The sequence below is a fragment of the Lynx rufus genome, unplaced genomic scaffold (assembly GCF_022079265.1).
Source record: "Lynx rufus isolate CCGP_SWC_20201006 ecotype Redwood Valley unplaced genomic scaffold, mLynRuf1.p SCAF_3, whole genome shotgun sequence".
NCBI lineage: Eukaryota > Metazoa > Chordata > Mammalia > Carnivora > Felidae > Lynx > Lynx rufus.
In genome coordinates this window covers 13376460-13395536 of record NW_025814845.1, presented here as the reverse complement: position 1 = coordinate 13395536, position 19077 = coordinate 13376460, and the positions used below count along the sequence as shown (strand labels likewise).

Sequence of the window (19077 nt, the reverse complement as noted above, 5' to 3'; positions counted from 1 at the left end):
TCCGGGAGGCGAGAGCCGCTGCTTTGGCGAAAAGGGGGCATTCGGCGGCTTCCCAGGCAGCAAACTAGCGCGCAGCCAGCCTGCCCAGCCCGCGCCGCGTCGTCAGCGCGTGGAGCGCGGCCGTGCTCTCCGGGGCAAGTTTCCTGGGAGTGTCCCTCCTCTCCACGGACACAGCAAAGTCCCCCGTTCTCCAACAGATGCTCCCCTCGCAGCCCTAAGTGCAAGGACCCGCTGGCGGCCGCGCAGAGCCGGGAGGCCGGCGCGCTGTGGTTGGGGGGACCCCCCTAGGAAATGCCAGCATCAGCATGAGAGGCTGGACTCCAGCCCGGGTCGGTCCTCACCCCGGGGGGCCGCTGCTCCGCCCGGTGCGTCTGCGAGGAGCTGCTCACTTTCCCCCCTCGCGAGTCTTTGTTCCAAGCCAGAGCTTGCTCGGATTCTCTAATTAACTCCCTCCGCTCCAAAGGGGGCCGGAGGCTGGGATGCTCTGCCAGCTCGAAAGATGTTGACTCTCGAGTGGGAGTCGGAAGGACTGCAAACAGTGGGTATTGTTGTGATTATATGTGCATCTCTGAAGCTGCTTCATTTGCTGGGACTGATTGATTTTTCCGAAGGTAAAGTGGTCGCTCCCACTCTGTGCGGTTGGTCAGGTCTGGTTCAGAACTGGATACAGACGCTGCAGAAGTTGAGGAGGCTTACTTAATACCCAAAGTCAAAGTTTTAAAATATTGCATGCTTGGCATGGAGCAACCTAGCACTGGACAGTTCGTTTCTGTTTACCGAGATATTTGACATTGGGAGGGAAGAGATACTGTACCCGCGGTCTTTCTGTTTGAAAGCTGTTGAGTGCAGGGTGATATTGTGGGTTAAATATATTTCCATGGTGCCAAGTTAGGGCTCTACTCTGGGGTGGTAATACAGGTTGTTTTTTGGTCATCAAGTTCATGATGGCTACCACGCCTTAATGTCATTAAGAATTCCATTCTCTGGAGGAGTACCCTGATTTGTGAGGGAAATATCTGTGTGTGCCTCATTAGTTAGGAGGTGCGGGGGTGGAGCTGAGTTGTTGATTATGATATAAAAATGGGTAAGCGTTTCGGTTAAAATTGAGTTAATGGGTGCTTAGCAAAAATGTGCTTCGAACACTTAATTTGCAAAAGTGTTTCATTTACATTTCCCAGTGAGCCACTTTGCTCATTTGTCTTTTGAGTGGGAGCCCCTATGCACGGGACATCGTTGTTGCTACCAACAAGTATTTTATCCACCTGATATAAATTTTACTACTCATATCAATTTTATTATTCAAGGATGGGGGTAAAAAATGTTGATTAACTTTGCTTTAACAATTTGAATAGGTGTGTGTGTGTATGTGTGTGTGAATATATATATATATATATATATATATATACACACACACTCTATATATGCACATGTATTTTTCCACGAAATAGTTTTTCTGCTGAAATGACATACTTTGAATCATTTAAACCTCAGCATTCAAGATCAATTCTACATCTAAGCTCTCCTTTCTTCTCAAGCGAAAGAATGGAGTTCCTAAGACACTTGCTAATATTCCTTCTGCATCAGGATTCGATCTTCTATTGCCGAGTTATTTATGACTGTTCACTTCTCACATTGTGTGTAATGTTGGAAGATGATGGAAATATTTAGCCTGCCCATGCTTAGCTAAAATGACATCATCCCAAACTACATCCGGTACACAGGTTGTTTCTGCTAATATGTTATAATGGTCAAAGTATTTTATCTTTAGGAAGTCTTTTTTTTTTTTTAACAAAGTTTAAAATGTTTGTTTGTTAGGTTCTAACTGTTTAGATCACTATAAGAACGTAAGAAGTTCCCATTTGATTTTCATATCGTCTTGTAAGTATTCTCACTCTGTGGCAAGTTCTGTTTAGGCACACAATAGAATAATGTATTGGGATTAAATAAAACTTCAGAAATTAATTTCTTCCTTTTCTCATATTACACGGTGATTGTATTTAACCCCTGGAAGGAAAACAATGCATAAGCAAACTTCTTCAAGTACTACACTATAATCTTGCATTATTTTGAGATTCTGCCTCAGCGTGCTAACGTTGTTATCATAATAAAATGCAGATGAGATCATTGCAATTTCTTTGTTGGGAATAATTTCCTTCTGTTAAATTTTATCACTATATTAGTTTTTGTTCTCTGAACTAGGTTGAGCCATAGTCACCCAAATTAAGTGCATAATACTCAACATAGCTTGGTTTCATAGCTAGATGTAGCATTCGCTAAAGGAAAACAGCCATGGGGGTATTGAGGAAGTCAACCTTCACAGAGCTATGGGGTAGCACACAGTTCTTTCATTGCCAGTGTTGACAAGGTACACATTTAAAGTCAGAGTCCCCAGGTTTAAGACCCCTACACATGACTCAGCTTTTATTCTTTAAGTTCATTTTTATGTCACTTAAAGTTGACAGTTTTCAGATGAAACCTTCAATTTGACTTCCAACAATATGAAAAGTAGAATTGTAAACCAGACTCCCTCAACTAGAATCACAGAATTTTGAGCTAGTCCAAATGTCTTTCTTGGGATGGATATCCATATTCATATTCGATTAATACCTATATCCATATATGAATCTATATTTCTATACACACACCTACATATAGATGATGTACCTACACATTTATAGATATTATTTAAAATGTTGAATAAGCTGGGGCAAACTTGGATTCAATATGTAGCCTTGATCATGTTACAATACAAAGATATAGGTTACCATCATGCACGAGGTATAACCAATTTTACTTCACAAATCAATCCTTTTTTGTTATGAAGCTCATATTAGAAAATTCTGCTCTAGTTCAACTCTTTCATTTTATGTAGGAGAACAGCTACAGCCCAGAGAGGTTAACTGATTTATCAGAAGGCAAAACTAACTGAAGGAGAAACAGGACCAAAACTAAGGACTACTGAGCACTTTATGGTTCTTTTCCTACTATAACACCCTTTTTACTTATTTCTCTTCCCTAATATTGGAAAAGAGAGTTAATGAAAACACATGTGGGAAGTGTTCTGAATTCTGGAATCTTGTCCTGAACTGTCTACTAACACTCTGAAGAATATCTGAGGGAAATACATTCACAAGAAATAATATTACACACTAGCCACACAGTTTCTGCAAGGCATTGAGCCCAATACAAGTGTGGGACCCAAGAATGGCATTTAAGTGAGCTATGCCTGACCACTGACTGTATCATAGAGTGGAGGCAGGATTAGAACAAAAGCAAGCCAACCGGTGTCCTGATCGTCTTTGCCTCTAAGACTTGCCCAACATTTTGACTGTGACACATAGTCAATGGCAATGAATGCATAATCCAGGTAGAATCCAACAGTGAGATCGAATAAGACCATGAGAACTCTGGCCCAAGCCACCTGTCTGTGTTTTCTAAGGCTGTGGCATATCCAAGCAGAAACAGACTTAGGCTGTATGATCTCCAGCCAGGTGGAGGAATAAGAAAAAGGCACAAAGTACAGAGAAAGTCACAAAATATCATCCTTTCTACCTGCAAATGATAAGGCGTCCCAAAGGGCTATCCCCATGTATACTGCTAAGCTTGTCACTGACTGCACTAGAAAGTACAGCCCAGGATAAGGCCAGGGAACTAACCATTCCTTGTCATGGAGAAATGAAGATGAGACCCGGAGCAGAGCTGTGAGCTTTTAGGCCACGTTGAACTTTTGTACTATCCTCATGGGAATGATTCTTCTCTGGTACAACTGTAGAGTATTTTATTTAGTATGACTGTGCATTGATTTACTTAGAAAGCAGTTCTGAGTCTGTTTGAATGAGAGAGTCTATATTAGTGTTGGGATAAAGCAATGCTACCTTAGTATCATCGTCTCCAATGGCTAGTGAAAATTAGCCATGGGTAGAAAAGAATAAAGGGAAACATTTCTGCTCCCACCTAAATGAGATTCCAATTTTGCTAAAATCTTATTTTAAAAATGTAATTCTCTTTCAGTTGAAATTCAACATTTAGAAAACAAAAGCAATTTGTAAAGAGGATTCAAAAGACTAATGGGATCTTAATATGATGATTTGAGGTTTTCCACATATCCACTCACTACTAAGGAGAACAAGGAGGAACACTCCAAAAGTGAATCTCACTGTGTCGTAGATTAGTCTATAATATATTTCCTTTTGAGTTCTAAACATGTGCAGATTTCTCTGTTAAGCTGAGACAGTAGAGAGGTGTGCAAGATGAGCATTAAAAGAATGTACCCTCAGTGAACTTACAGTCTAGGAAAAGAAACTAATTACCAAACAAGACAGAAGGGGATAAACTGACATAAGCAAGAAATGGCCTGTAGAGGCATAGATGGGGTGGTGCCTCTTGAAAGGGCTCAGAGGAAGGCTTCATGGAAGGTAACAGTTGCACAGGACTTTGCAATGTGAGAAGGGCTTCCCAAATTGGAGGAGGGGAGAACATTCTAGGTTAAGCAAAGATCTTGAGCTGTGCCCCTAAGCACTGACAAGAGGTAGCTTTCACGGATAAGGGCAGTGGCTTTTGCACACATGGGTGTTGAAAGTTGAAATGGGAGATACAGCAGAGGGCGTGACTTGAAGCTCAATGCTAAGAGTGTATGCTTGCTCTTTAACCCATGAAGAACCACTGATTCAAAGTCTTCCACTTTGGGGAAACAAATGAGTAATGTAGCAGACCACTGTTTTTAGGTGGGTCTATCTGGGAGTAGGTGAAGATTTGTAGTAAAATAATGGAAGCAGATGCAAGTAATGCTCTTGGAATAATTCAGGTGAAAGACAATAGGGCAAAAATCTATAGATTCCCTTTCTCAATAAAATACATAATGTGAACTGTCAACTTCCAGTTTTTCCAGAAATTCGTGTTTAGTATAACATCCTTGGCCTGCACTTGTTCCGACACAGCATAATTATATTTTATTTTAGGGCAACGTTTTAGACTTTAAATATCTTTTTAAGAGAAGATAAAAGAAGTGTGAAGCACACAGAGGTCATAGTTATAGATACAGTAGCGCCACTTACCATAGGAATGTAACAGTTCTGATATGTATATTGACATCTTGCAAGGTCTTCAATTATTTTGAACTTTTTATTTTGGAAAAAGGCACAGAGCAAAGTGTAGAGAGTAGTGTAATGCACTGCCCCACACCCCTCAATAATGACCATCACTTTGCCATTTGTGTTCCAGCAGTGACTTGCATTTAAAAAATACTTCTCTATCGCTTCTCGGCCTTTTGGCTAAGATCAAGTGTAAAAAATACTTCTCTATTGTCTACAATATACCAGGCACTCTGCTAGGCCCAGGATACAAAGATGAATTAAAGATCGTCTCTACCATCACAGAACTCTCATTTGTATAAGGAGATGGGAAATATAAACAAAGAAAAGGCGATGCATTATGGTAGACAGATCAACATAAGTAAGTCCAAGATATAGAAAAAGAATGGAAAGAAATTAAGTCCAAGTGGAAGGGCTAGAAGTGATCAGAAATGACTCCCTGGAGGAGTTGGCTTTTAGCTAGATTTTTATGGTTAAAGAAATTTTATCATAGTCATATGCCAGCAATGGTGTATTCAGGGCTCTGGGTAAGGTAATACCATAGACCAACACAGGGACGTGATACACAATGTGGAATTCCTGGAGCAATAACAACAAAAAATGTCAGAGGGAATTAGCACAGGTTTATTCCTTCTCCTTGATGGCGTAATTATCCGTGCCATCTACCACAATGCTTGGTATATAGAAGACACTCAAAACATCACGGTGTGAGTGCCATTTACTGTCACAGAAGAATGGTGCCTGTGCACTTCTACTTACGCTACATAATTGAGGGCCTCCAGTGCCTCTTTCAAGTTTCCATGGTAGCCTGGAAACTGTTGATTAGTTGGCTACATTGTTTTATTTTTTTATTTTTTTCTATGAGGGAGATTTCAGATCAAAATCCCACTGCAGAGTAGACATACCCATGTACCAGAGGCATCTGGAGCAGCTGTTCATTAGAACCCCACGGCCATGGGAAATAATTCCAAATGCGATACCCAGCAGTGAGTTGGAAAAGCCCAGCTTACATGGGCTTTGATTTGGCAGGGAAAGTAGCCCTTTCAATTTTACGACTGGAAAAAAAAAAAAACCACATAAATGTGCAAGTGAAATTGAACAAATATATATCAAGCACCTACTGTGTGAAGGAGGATAGAGGAAAAAGGGGTATTTTACTGTCCTTAAAGGTTTTCAAATTGAGATTTTTTTTCCAATTAGACTCCAAACATGAATAACAAATCCAAGACTAAAAAGGGTCTGGTGAGAGGGAGAAAGGGTTTTGGAAAACTCGAAGAGAAGAGCCTTCCCATCCAGTTGGAAGTTTTCAGGGAAGTCTGCAAGAAGACACAGTGTGGCATTGGATCAAAAGACTGACAGATAGAAACTGGAGGCTATGAATTGTAATTTAGAAAAGGACAGTCATTTCCTGAAATCGTTGTTTGTAATCAGGTTCCTTCTAAAAGGAACCATTAATCCATTTAAGACCCCAAGTGTCTGCTCTGGATCTGGCATCATGCTCAGTACTGATTGGTTTGGGGAATATTATTTTTCAGTTTTGCTTACTTTGGGAACCCATTCCCCACCCCAGCTAGAAACAGAGAGCTGGAATCTTAACGGGGAGCAGAGATGAAGGTGAAGAAGTTGTACATTTCAATGGCCTCTAGCCAAGGTCATCAGGAGCACACCTGTGGTTGAATAATTTGGCTTCGTTGCTCTTTGCAGAGATGGGAAGACGTACCATGGAGAGCAGTGAAACATCTCAGTAAGGAGGTATTAGAAAGGACTTGACAGTGTTTGAGCTTGTGTCAGGGGATTATGATTTTGGAAGTGGGGCTTTGCTCTGGATTGAATTAAGTCAAGAAGCCAGGCTAATTCCATGGTCGAGTATCTCAATAAATCTTATCTATAAGCAGTGAAGACTAGACAGAGGCCAAAGCTGTAATTGGCAAAGAAACAAGCTATAGTAACTAGGATGGGGGGCATTTGGTCATTTTTGTGGCTTACACGGAGTTCATATTTATGCCTCTTCTCACATATAATTACAGAGTGGTCTTGTTTTTGTCTTGATTGATCAAAGGTACAGAGTGATCTTGTCTGATGCTGATATTCTGTGAGATTGGACTTGCTTAAATTCACTAAGGGAACACGAAGGCCCAGTTGATAAAGCAGGGCAGCTCCCTCAGAATGGAAGGGGTCCGTTTTCTCCTCACACATGATCAGAAGGAGGGCAGAGTCAGGTGAGAGGCAGGTGAATAGGGTATATAGCAGACAAATCTAAGTTTAAAGTTTACCTTTCTGAGCTTGAGTTCCTTTTTCTGTAAAATGAGGCCAATAAATCCAACCTTTCAAGATTGTTCTACAGAATACAAAAATATAAGTGAAACATGTAGCTAGTGCCTTGAATACAAATAGGAGCCAATAAATAAATGCCTTGCTTGTAATTATGTTGGGATAAGATGTTCAAATTCCTTGAGTTATACCAGTGGTTCTCAAATTTTACTGTGTATCAAAATTACCTACATGACTTGATAGACCACAGATTGCTGGACTCTATCCTCAAAGTTTCTGATTCACTAAGTCTAGGTTAGGGTCTGAGAATTCGCATTTCTAAGGATTTCTCACTTTAAGCTAACACAGCTGTCAAGGGCCAACGCTTGGAGAAACACCGAGTTAGGCAATAAACCCATAATGTGAGCAATGTGTTCGCGGAGTTCTTTGGCACCTGTTAAACTTTATTCTGGAGCAGTGATGAGACTTTTGTTCTATAGTAAATATTTTAGGCTTTGAGGACATGCTGTCTATTATAACTATTCAACTCCGTTATGGTACAGAAGCAGCCGTAGGCAATATACAAATGAATACACGTGGCTATGCTCTGATAAAACTTTCTTGATAGACATGCAAATCTGAATGTCATATAATTATTCTGTCACAAGATATCATTTTTGTAGTTTTATTTTTTAACCTTTTAAAAATTTCTTTTTTTTTTTTCAACGTTTATTTATTTTTGAGACAGAGAGAGACAGAGCTTGAACGGGGGAGGGGCAGAGAGAGAGGGAGACACAGAATCGGAAACAGGCTCCAGGCTCCGAGCCATCAGCCCAGAGCCTGACGCGGGGCTCGAACTCCCGGACCGCGAGAACGTGACCTGGCTGAAGTCGGACGCTTAACCGACTGCGCCACCCAGGCGCCCCTTTTTTAACCTTTTAAATGTAAAACAACGCTTAGCATGCAGAGAATGCAAACAGACAGCAGGATCAATTTGGCCTGTCACTGTAATTTGCCAACCCCTATTCTAGAGCTGGCAGTAAAGGAACCCATTGAGAAGGGATCTGCGGTTGGGGAGATATTGCTTTTTGGAGACTTGTCTAGATTTTCTGAGCCCTCAGTCTCCTTGAATGGAGAGGGGTCTAGTCCCTCTTTGGGATTTGATGAAATTATCTGCCAAATCAGCAAATAATTTGAATTAGTATGTATGTGTTTGTCCAATAAAATGTGTTCTCTTCCCTGATTCCGCATATTCAGGCCAATGTAGAGGTCATTATATAAAGTAAGGCATCCGCATGATTTTGTCACACAATGAGTCAGCGCTGGGGCTAGACATTTTGGGATGCCCTCTTACTGCTTTTCATTTTAGGTATCGTTGCCTCTAGGACAGGTGGCATTATGCCCTTTCCATTTCTTGAAAATGAAAGATATTCAAATCCTGAGTAAGATCACATTTCTCGAAGTGAGACAGACCTGAAGTCACTACACATCTCTACCTTTCACTGGCCACATGGTCTCAGTCAAGGTTTATTTTCCACCTTGACCTCAGTTTTCTCACATGTAAAATGGGGAGAATAATAGTAACTACGTCATAAGAGTATCGTGAGAAGAAAATTAAATATCTGTTACAATTCTGCTTAGCCCAGTGCCTGGAGCTGAGAGTTCAACAAATACTGAGTATTCTAACATTAGTATCATGGCTGTCTTTGTTCTTCACATCCATCATACCTGTTCCTAAACATGGTCATTCATTCAGTCTCTTAAAGAACAAAAACTCAACTGAGTAAATAGGAAGGTCTAAATAGCTTTGTTAAATGCTTCATGAATCTGGCAGCGTCCCATCTAGCAAGCAGAGGGGGCTCTGAGGAGTTGTATGAAATGCAAGGTTTTTATGGGAAGGAAAGTGGGGCAAAGAGTTAATAGCAGAAGAAAAGAAAGGATTTTTCCAGGCAAAGTTGATTTCCTTAGGGGGAAGACCAAGGAACATTATCACACAGAATAAGTCATCTTCCTTTGAGGGATGGAGGGCACTCCTGTGACAAATTACCTCATTGGTGCTTATCAGAAAATTCCTGACTGACAGGTTAAAACTTACATTTCTGGGAGAGGTTGAAACTGCAGTTAGTTAAGGCATTAAGCCCTGGTTTGATGACTTGGCCTATGTGACACCATCTTGGGCATGTTCTGTTCTTTTAACAAATTACCCATGAAAGAAATGTTTTTAAATGTAATCCTTGTACCAGGCACTGTGCTAGTAATTGGGAACTGAAAGCACAGATTTGGTGAATAGGGGTTTATATACAAATGAACATGCAAACACATCGGTTTAGTAAATTGCCCCGGTCTCACATCTGTGCAAGGATGTGCGTGTCCCTCCAGGGACATATGGAAGAGACTGACTAGTCAGTCCTACTTAGAAAGGGGTGGAGGTTCAGGAAGGACTCGCAAAGGTGAGCTTTGAGCTAAATCTGGGTGACACTTTTAGCACTCGGTATCACTCATTCTTGAGAACTACTGACAATTGATCAAACCTATTTTCACATTTTCGAGGATAACTCATGTTAATCCCAGTTTCTAAATCCTGACTCACATTTTATTCCCTTTTCTCCCACCATGCCTCATTTACTCAAATACACCCATATTTCTTCATGTAAGCCCTCACTAGAACCTATTCCCTGTCTTCATATCCTAATCGAAATTCAGTCAGTCTTGATATATGTTATACAACATAACACAATAATAATAAACCTTCATGCACTGTTCACCAAATCACGTCATTTGTGTAATTCATTTTCTCTTCAGTTACCTCAGTACAGAGTCAATTTTCCTTGTATTTCCATTGGGTCCAGAGCAGTAGAGTATATAATGGAGCTTCAACAAATACTTATCAGTGGGTTTCTCAGCTCCTTTTTTGATGGACTCTTTACATCAATATACTTTTCCCATCTTAACTGCATCCCCCCCCCATTCTCTTCCAATCTGACTTTGTATTCTCACAACAGAAATCTCTCCAAATATGGGGGGACTGAGATCAGGCTCAAGAGTCTTCTGTATCACCTACAACATAAAATCTCCATGTTCTTTGCATCTGATACAAAGATGGATCAGACCAGTCCCTTCGCTTCCTCCTTCTGCTATTTCTTGTTCCAGGAGCACTGTACCGAAGTGACTTGAATAGCTTCACGCTGTCTCCAGCTGCCACATTTTTGCATATACTGTTCTTTCTCCCCAAAAGCCCTTCCCTCCTCATATTCCTGGAAACGATTTTTCAACCTTCAACTCTTGGCTCATATTCTTCCTTCTCTAAGAAGCATTTCTTGGCTTCCTCAAGCATCAAAAGACACTCTGACTGTGGGGCTTCTCTGCCTCTGTGCCCATTTTATGCTCCATTGCTATCAAACCTATATTTCTCAAGCGCTCCATGTTGTTTCCTGCTTCATGCCTTTGCTTGCATGCTGAATATCCCTCCTTCTAGAATACAAATCCCATCGGTCTTCACCCGATTAGCTCCTTCTCATTGTTTAAGCTCAGCTCTGGAGCCATCTGTTCCAGAAGCTTCCCTTGAACCACCTAGTTGGATTAAGTGTCCATTTCTGTTATCCTAAAGTACTCTATCTTAGCTCTTCAAACTACATTAAATTCTTGATTTCTATGTCTTTCTCTTTTCCTACATTTCAAGCACCACGTAGGCAGGCACTTACCTCTGTATTCTCAGTACCTTATGGAAAGGTTGGGTAGATAATGGATAGACAATTTATTCAGAGGTCTTAGTGATAAACTTCTCAGAGTTTTCACAACATCTTTTTTTAAGTGTTTATTTAAATTCCAGTTAGTTAGCATACGGTGTAATACTAGTTTCAAGAATACCATATAGTGATTCAACAATTCCGTACAACACCCAGTGCTCATCACAGTAAGTGGACTCTTTAATCTCCATCACCTATTACGCCCATCCCCCCACCCAGCTTCTCTCTGGTAACCATCAATTTGTTCTCTGTAATTAAGAGTCTGTTTCTTGGTTTGTCTCTTTTTCTCTCTCTCTCTCTTTTGCTCATTTGTTTTGTTTCTTAAATTCCACATGAGTGAAATCATATGACATTTGTTTTTCTCTAATTTTGCTTAGCATTGTACTCTCTAGCTCCATACGTGTTGTTGCAAATGGCAAGGTTTCATTCTTTTTTATGGCTGAATACTATTCCATTGTGTATATATATATATATATATATATATACCCCATTTTCTTTACCCATTCATTAACCGATGGGCACTTAGGGTGATTCCATATCTTGGCTATTGTAAATAATGCTGCTATAAACATAGAAGTGAATGTATCCCTCTGAATTAGTGTTTTTGTATTCTTGGGGTAAATACCCAGTAGTGTGATTGCTAGATTTTAGGGTAGTTCTATTTTTAACTTTTTGAGGAACTTTCATACTGTTTTCTACAGTGGCTATACCAGTTTGCAGTCCTACCAAGAGTGTGTAAGTGTTCCTATTTCTCCACATCCTTGCCAACACTTGTTGTTTCTTGTGTTTTTGATTTTAGTCATTTTGACAGGTGTGAGGTGATATCTCATTGTAGTTTTGATTTGCATTTTCCTGATGGTAAGTGACGATAAACGGCTTTTCATGTGTCTGTTGGCCATCTGGAAGTTTTCTTTGGAGAAATGACTGTTTATGTCTTCTGCCCATTTTTAGTTGGATTATTTGTTTTTTGGATGTTGCATTTTATAAGTTCTTTATATATTTTGGATACCAGCCTTTTACTGGATACGTTATTTGCAAATATCTTCTCCCATGCCATAGATTTCCTGTTAGATTTGTTCCTTTGCTGTGTAGAAGATTTTATTTTGATGTAATCCCAATAGTTTATTTTTCCTTTGGGTTCTCTTGCCTCAGGAGACATATCTGGAAAAAAAAGTTGCTACAGCCAATATCAAAGAAATTACTGCCTATAAGTAAGAAGTTACATACCTAGATTTTTCTGGGTCTTTAATCCATTTTGAATGCATTTTTGTATGTGGCATAAGAAAGTGGTCCAGTTTCATTCTTTTGCATTCTTTTCCAGTTTTCCCAACACCGTTTGTTGAAGAGACTGTCTTTTTCCCATTGGATATTCTTTCCTCCTTTGTTGAAGACTAATTGACCATATAATTATGGGTTCATTTCTGGGCTTTCTATTCTGTTCTGTTGATCTATGTATCTATTTTTGTTCCAAAATCATACTGTTTTGATTACTGCAGCTTTATGATATAACTTGAACTCCAGAATTGTGATGCCTCCAGCTATGCTTTTCATTTTCAAGATCGCTTTGGTATTCTGGATGTTCTGTCGTTCCATATACAGTTTAGAATTGTTCGTTCTAGTTCCACAACAGCCTTGAACTGATATAATTTTTAGGGTTTTCAACCTTGACACTATTAATATTTTGAGCTAATTCTTCATTATGGCTGCTCTCCTCTGCATTCTAGGACAATTGGCAGCATCCCAGGCCTCTACCTATTAGATGCCAAGAGCACCTCTTCCTGAACTGTGACAACCAGAAGTGTCTCCAGGTGTTTCCTAACATCCCAGGGGCAGGAAGGCAGACAAAATCACCTCCTCTCATCTTGAGAACCATTGGGCTGAGGTCTGATCAAACATAGTGTATAAGCTTTTTTAATACACATATTTATAAATCATAAAATTAAACTTAGGTCGGGGCACCTGGGAGGCCCAGCTGGTTAAGTGTCCAACTTTGGCTCAGGTCATGATCTTACATTTCTTGTGTTTGAGCCCCACATCGAGCTCTGTGCTGACAGCTCAGAGCCTGGAGCCTGCTTCGGATTCTGTGTCTCCCTCTTTCTTTCTGCCTCTCCGCCACTCACACTCTGTCACTCTCTCAAAAATAAATAAACATTTAAAAAAAAGTGAACTTAAGTCTAAAAACATCATAGATTGAAATTATTGGAAACCAAAACTGAGTGTTGAGAAGGAGTATGTTTTTCATTACAAAAGTAATAAACAGTCATCATAGAAATCTTATAAATACAGAAAAAGAAAGAAGTATGAAGAAAATACCCTTAGACCCACCAAAGGAAAACACTGGTAATATTTTCTATTTACTTTTAGTTTTTCCCACATAGACTTGTTCCTTTAAACTTCAAAATAATACTTAAAAATTATAAAATTTTATGTAGATTTAAATTCAGTATTAGAGCAGAAGTATTTTTATATTAGCTCACAAATCCTTCATAAATATTTTAATGCCTACATTATATTCTATAAATGTGTGTGTATAAATTACTTACCCTGATTTTAGGACATGGAAATTATTTGCATATTTTCCAGTATTTGAAAATTTGTTTAATAAAATCTTTGTGTATAAATTGTTTATATAATTAGAATTATGTTCTTTTTTTTAAAATATGAAACTTATTGTCAAATTGGTTTCCATACAACACCCAGTGCTCATCCCAACAGGTGCCCTCCTCAATACCCCTCACCCACCCTCCCCTCCCTCCCACCCCCCATCAACCCTCAGTTTGTTCTCAGTTTTTAAGAGTCTCTTATGTTTTGGCTCCCTCCCTCTCTAACCTTTCTTTTTTTTTTTTCCTTCCTCTCCCCCATGGTCTTCTGTTAAGTTTCTCAGGATCCACATAAGAGTGAAAACATATGGTATCTGTCTTTCTCGTATGACTTATTTCACTTAGCATCACACTCTCCAGTTCCATCCACGTTGCTACAAAAGGCCGTATTTCATTCTTTCTCATTGCCACGTAGTATTCCGTCGTGTATATAAACCACAATTTCTTTATCCATTTGTCAGTTGATGGACATTTAGGCTCTTTCCATAATTTGGCTGTTGTTGAGAGTGCTGCTATAAACATTGGGGTACAAGTGCCCCTATGCATCAGCATAGAATTATGTTCTTAAGATAGGATCTTAGAAGAAGAATTAATGGGACAAGAGAATGAAATGTTTCAAATCTCTGGACATATATGTAAGGGCAAATTGCTTTTTAAAGGAATTGCACAATTCACTTGCCCCATCGTAACGTAGGTATCCCCAGTGGTTTGCACACTATCACTGTGCTATTGGTTAGGGGGCATTTTGAAGGTCGACCCTAAAAACCATATTGGCCAGCTCAATGTTAAGAAACTGTCCTGGGGTGAATTGCTAATGGCTTCTAAGCTAACATTAGGAATCTTATTTTGTGCAGACAGGAAATTTCCATTGTGGCCTGAAGATGTTCTTCCTGTTCTGTTGTCAATCAGGATGCTCTGTCTGTATGAAACAGTACCAGCCTTTCCCAATCATCATGCCCATCTTAGCAATCAAATTCATTAATTTTTCTTAGATGAATTTAAATGGCAGGGAGAGAGAGAAATGTCTCTTGTTAGAGACATACTCAGCTCAAGGAAAAATTTGGTGTATTTTGTTCATGTAACAAGGTCTAAAACCAAGCATTATAGATACTTGACTAAGAAGATATGAAAATCTATCCAGTCAAACTCTCTTATGTTAAATAGGTCATGATAAAGTAATTAGGCACATAGAGTCCCTTTGTGAATTAATGGTAGAGCTTGCTTGCTGAGGCAGAGCAATACTGAGGTTAGGAAACACTGAGCTTTGAAGACAGAAAAGACAGGGTCAAATTCTGCCCCTGAAATATGCTGGCTGTGAGTCCTATGCAAATCTCCAGACCTGTCTGGACTTCCATTCCCTTGCCCACAAGATGGAAATCACCATTATATGAACTTCATAGGTCTTTAAAATTGTCCAGTAACTTTGAGACAGAAGAGTTTAGAGACAAGGCACTGACTGTATTGTAATTCAAAATTTCTTTCTTTTTTTAATTTTTTAAGTGTTTTTATTTATTTTTGAAGGAGAGAGAGAGACAGAGCATGAATGGGGGAGGAGCAGAGAGAGAGGGAGACACAGTATTCAAAGCAGGCTCCAGGTCTGAGCTGTCAGCATAGAGCCCAACACGGGGCTCGAACTCACAAACTGTGAGATCGTGATCTGAGCCGAAGCTAGACGCTCAACTGACTGAGCCACCCAGGCGCCCCATGTAATTCAAAATTTCTAATGATTACTTTGTCTCCCCTTACATAACTATTGGTAGGAAGGATCACAGACACTGTGAGCAGAGTTGCCAAAAATACACATTTCTTTATGTTGATTCTGAATATTTTGTGTTGCAATTTATACTAGGTTGCATATCAGACAGTTCATAGGTATTTTCTATAACCACTTTTATAGATGAGAAAATGTGTTCAAAGAGGCTACATAACTTGTCTACTTTATGAGCAATCAAACAGTAGAATTGGAATCAACCACAGACTTCAGAAGCTAGAGCTCACATTTTCTCATTCTGACCTTCCGTATAAGAGCTAAGTTTTTGTTTTCATTTTCTAAATCTCTGTGATACGTGAAGAAATACTCCAACATCTCTGGATTAGTAAAATCAACATAGTATATTTGGGGCCAGTTACTTTCCCAGACATCCATTTGAATAGAATTAAGTAGGAGTGACTTATATATGTCAATAAACACCTAATTATTAATGACCTGGTCACAGAAACTCTCTAATAAATAAACAGGAAATAATGAAGATCTGGCAGCAATGAGGTAAATTGGTGATATGATTTCAAATTTGAACAAATTACAGGGGACAATGGATAACTATAAAATAGAACACTTGGGGTGCCTGGGTGGCTCAGTCGGTTGAGCATCAGACTTCAGCTCAGGTTGTGATCTCACAGCTTGTGAGTTGGAGCCCGCATCAGGCTCTGTGCTGACAGCTCGGAGCCTGAAGTCTGTTTCAGATTCTGAGCCTCCCTCTCTCTCTGCCCCAACCCACTCGCATTCTGTCTCTGTCTCTCTCAAAAATAAATAAACATTAAAAAAATTTTTAAATAAATAAATAATTTAAAAAATAATTAGAACACTCAGGCACCTAAATAAATAGCCACATCCTACATCTGTCTTCACTATACCCAGCAATTCCTACATATCACTAGTGCATTGAAGAAGAAATTACCAGAGGCTTCTAAACATCACCTGAGTAAGAAGTAGGGTGAACACCTTGCTGCAAATGTTCAAGGAGACACGGAATGAATTAGCCAAATGCATTCCTCATGACAATAGGTGATTGTCTAGCTAAAACTCTCTTTGAAAATGTACCTCATTAAAAATGTGCACAAAAGTTCTAGGTCCCTAATAAGATTTTAGACTAAAAATATCATGCTCCAAATAGTAAGCTGGCCTCAATATTGTTGTATATCTCTTTTATAATACATCAACAATGAAACTCACACATGGCTTAGCATTTTATAGGTGTACTCGAGGGAAAACACAAAATCAGCGAAGAAATCCCATAGTTGCAAATTCTTTGTGAAGTTCAGAGTTGACCTGTCTAGCAAATGTATTCAAAAACACACATTTTACAATAATAGGAACTATTCTTGCTAATGGCTGTTTAAGGTGAGCGGAGCGGGGAAATTTTTCCATGAAGACCAATCTCTTCACCCCACCCCACTCCAGAGGGACCTGAATATGTCTGTTTTTAAGGGGACAATTTAAGCCCTGGAATAATTATTTAAGGAAAGTCTGCCAGCTACTTTCAATAAGTTTTCTCAGGCTGGGAATGGAGGGAAATATTTCAAGTGGGTAAAAGTGGTTTGAAACCGTGTTCCATGACAGCTACACCATGAACTGCCTCGTCTTAGAGAACTTTCCACTCACTTCATTTTGAATGGTGTCAGTGGGGGCGTTCCTTACGGTGCCATGTTCTTCGCTCTTGGACCTGGCTTATGCTTTGCATGGTAAGCCACAGACAGTCTGCTGATGTTTCAAGCACATTATGTATTCTGACATATCAGGAGTATTAGTCCGAAGCCAAACTCACAGATAAGCAGGGATAAAAGATAAGAATTGACTAACTCTGGTTATCCTTTCCTTGATTTCTTCTTCTTGTTCCTTCTTCTGAGTGCTGGGGCACTGGAGTGGCTCAGTCGGTTCAGTGTCTGACTCTTGACTTCAGCTCAGGACACAATCTCATGGTTCCTTCATTCAAACTCCGCATTGGAATCTGTGCTGATGTTGCAGAACCTGCATGGAATTCTCTCTCTCCCTTTCTCTCTTCCCTCCCCACCCCCCGCCCCAGTCTCTCTAAATAAGTAACTAAGTAAGTAAATAAGTAAATAAATAAAGAAAGAAAGCTGGGTTCTGATCCCATTAACATGTATCTATGGTGGGAGAGAGTAGAGGCAAATCCCAAGTAGAGGGTTGAAAGTTAAATTAATTACATTATTATTTCATTCTTTTCACCTTCTGTTGGTTAGAGAATTTGATTAAATAGAATTAAATAGAACTATATAGAATTATTTAAAGTGTCATGAAATTAAGTAAACAAATGAGAGATTTCCCCCCCTCTCGACCCTGTATGCTGCTAGAGAATACTTATGTACTGTACCTCCTAATTAAAATGATCTTCCCCCAAATTTTCTAGCATAATGATAAGTCTGACTCCATAGGTGAGAATTAGGATCCTTTACATTGGACTTGGCCCTGTCCCATCTCAGGATCAGTTACTCCATATTAGCTCTGTTTTTCCTTCAAAGATGAGAAGATATTTAAATATTTATTTCCAATGATATCAACTAAGCACTCAGTATAGTCAATATTCACAACATTACTGCTCAAGGAGAATAAACATGATGAGCATAAAACAGGCTTAACAAATGGTTCCAAATAATTTTTGTGCCAGAATTGTAACCCAGAGTAGCTGAAGAAATCATCAGAAAAGAAGATGAAGGCTAGAATGTTCACTTAGTTATTGCACCCCCACAAAAAAAAATTGCTTAGCTTCAGGCTGAAGAACACTCACTTTCTTTTTTTTAATTTAAATTATATTTTTTTAAATTTACATCCGAATTAGTTAGCATATAGTGCAACAATGATTTCAGGAGTAGATTCCTTAATGCCCCTTACCCCTTTAGCCCATCCCCCCTCCCACAACCCCTCCAGTAACCCTCTGCTTGGTCTCCATATTTAAGAGTCTCTTATGTTTTGTCCCCCTCCCTGTTTTATGTTGTTTTTGCTTCCCTTCCCTTATGTTCATCTGTACTGTGTCTTAAAGTCCTATGGGGCGCCTGGGTGGCTGAGTTGGTTAGGCCTCTGACGTCGGCTCGGGTCATGATCTCATGGTTCATGAGTTTGAGCTTCGCATCGGGCTCTGTGCTGACAGCTCAGAACCTTGAGCCTGCTATGGATTCTGTGTCTCCCTCTCTCCTGCCCCTCCCTTGATCACTCTCTCTCTCTCTCAAAAATAAACATTAACAATTGTTTTAAAAAGTCCTCATATGAATGAAGTCATATGATATTTGACTTTTTCTGACTAATTTTGCTTAGCAGAATACCCTCTAGTTCCATCCACGTAGTTGCAAATGGCAAGATTTCATTCTTTTTGATTGCCGAGTAATACTCCATTGTATATATACCACATCTTCTTTATCTATTCATCCATCGATGGACATCTGGGCTCTTTCCATACTTCGGCTATTGTTGATAGTGCTGCTATAAATATAGGGGTGCATGTGCCCCTTCGAAACAGCATACCTGTATCCCTTGGATAAATACCTAATAGTGCAATTTCTGGGTCATAGGGTAGTTCTATTTTTAATGTTTGAGGAACCTCCATACTGTTTTCCAGAGTGGCTGCACCAGTTTGCATTCCCACCAGCAGTGCAAAA

The 19077-nt window shown here is 39.6% G+C and overlaps 1 protein-coding gene across 1 annotated transcript in view; it reads left to right on the top strand.

Annotated features, from left to right (window-relative positions):
* The first annotated feature begins 499 nt into the window (after positions 1-499).
* KCNIP4 (potassium voltage-gated channel interacting protein 4) overlaps positions 500-19077 on the top strand; it is a 226048-nt gene continuing 207470 nt past the window's right edge. The window contains exon 1 of the mRNA XM_047091976.1: positions 500-611. Within this exon, the coding sequence (XP_046947932.1) occupies positions 500-611 (112 nt within the window). The remainder of the gene's footprint in view (positions 612-19077) is intronic.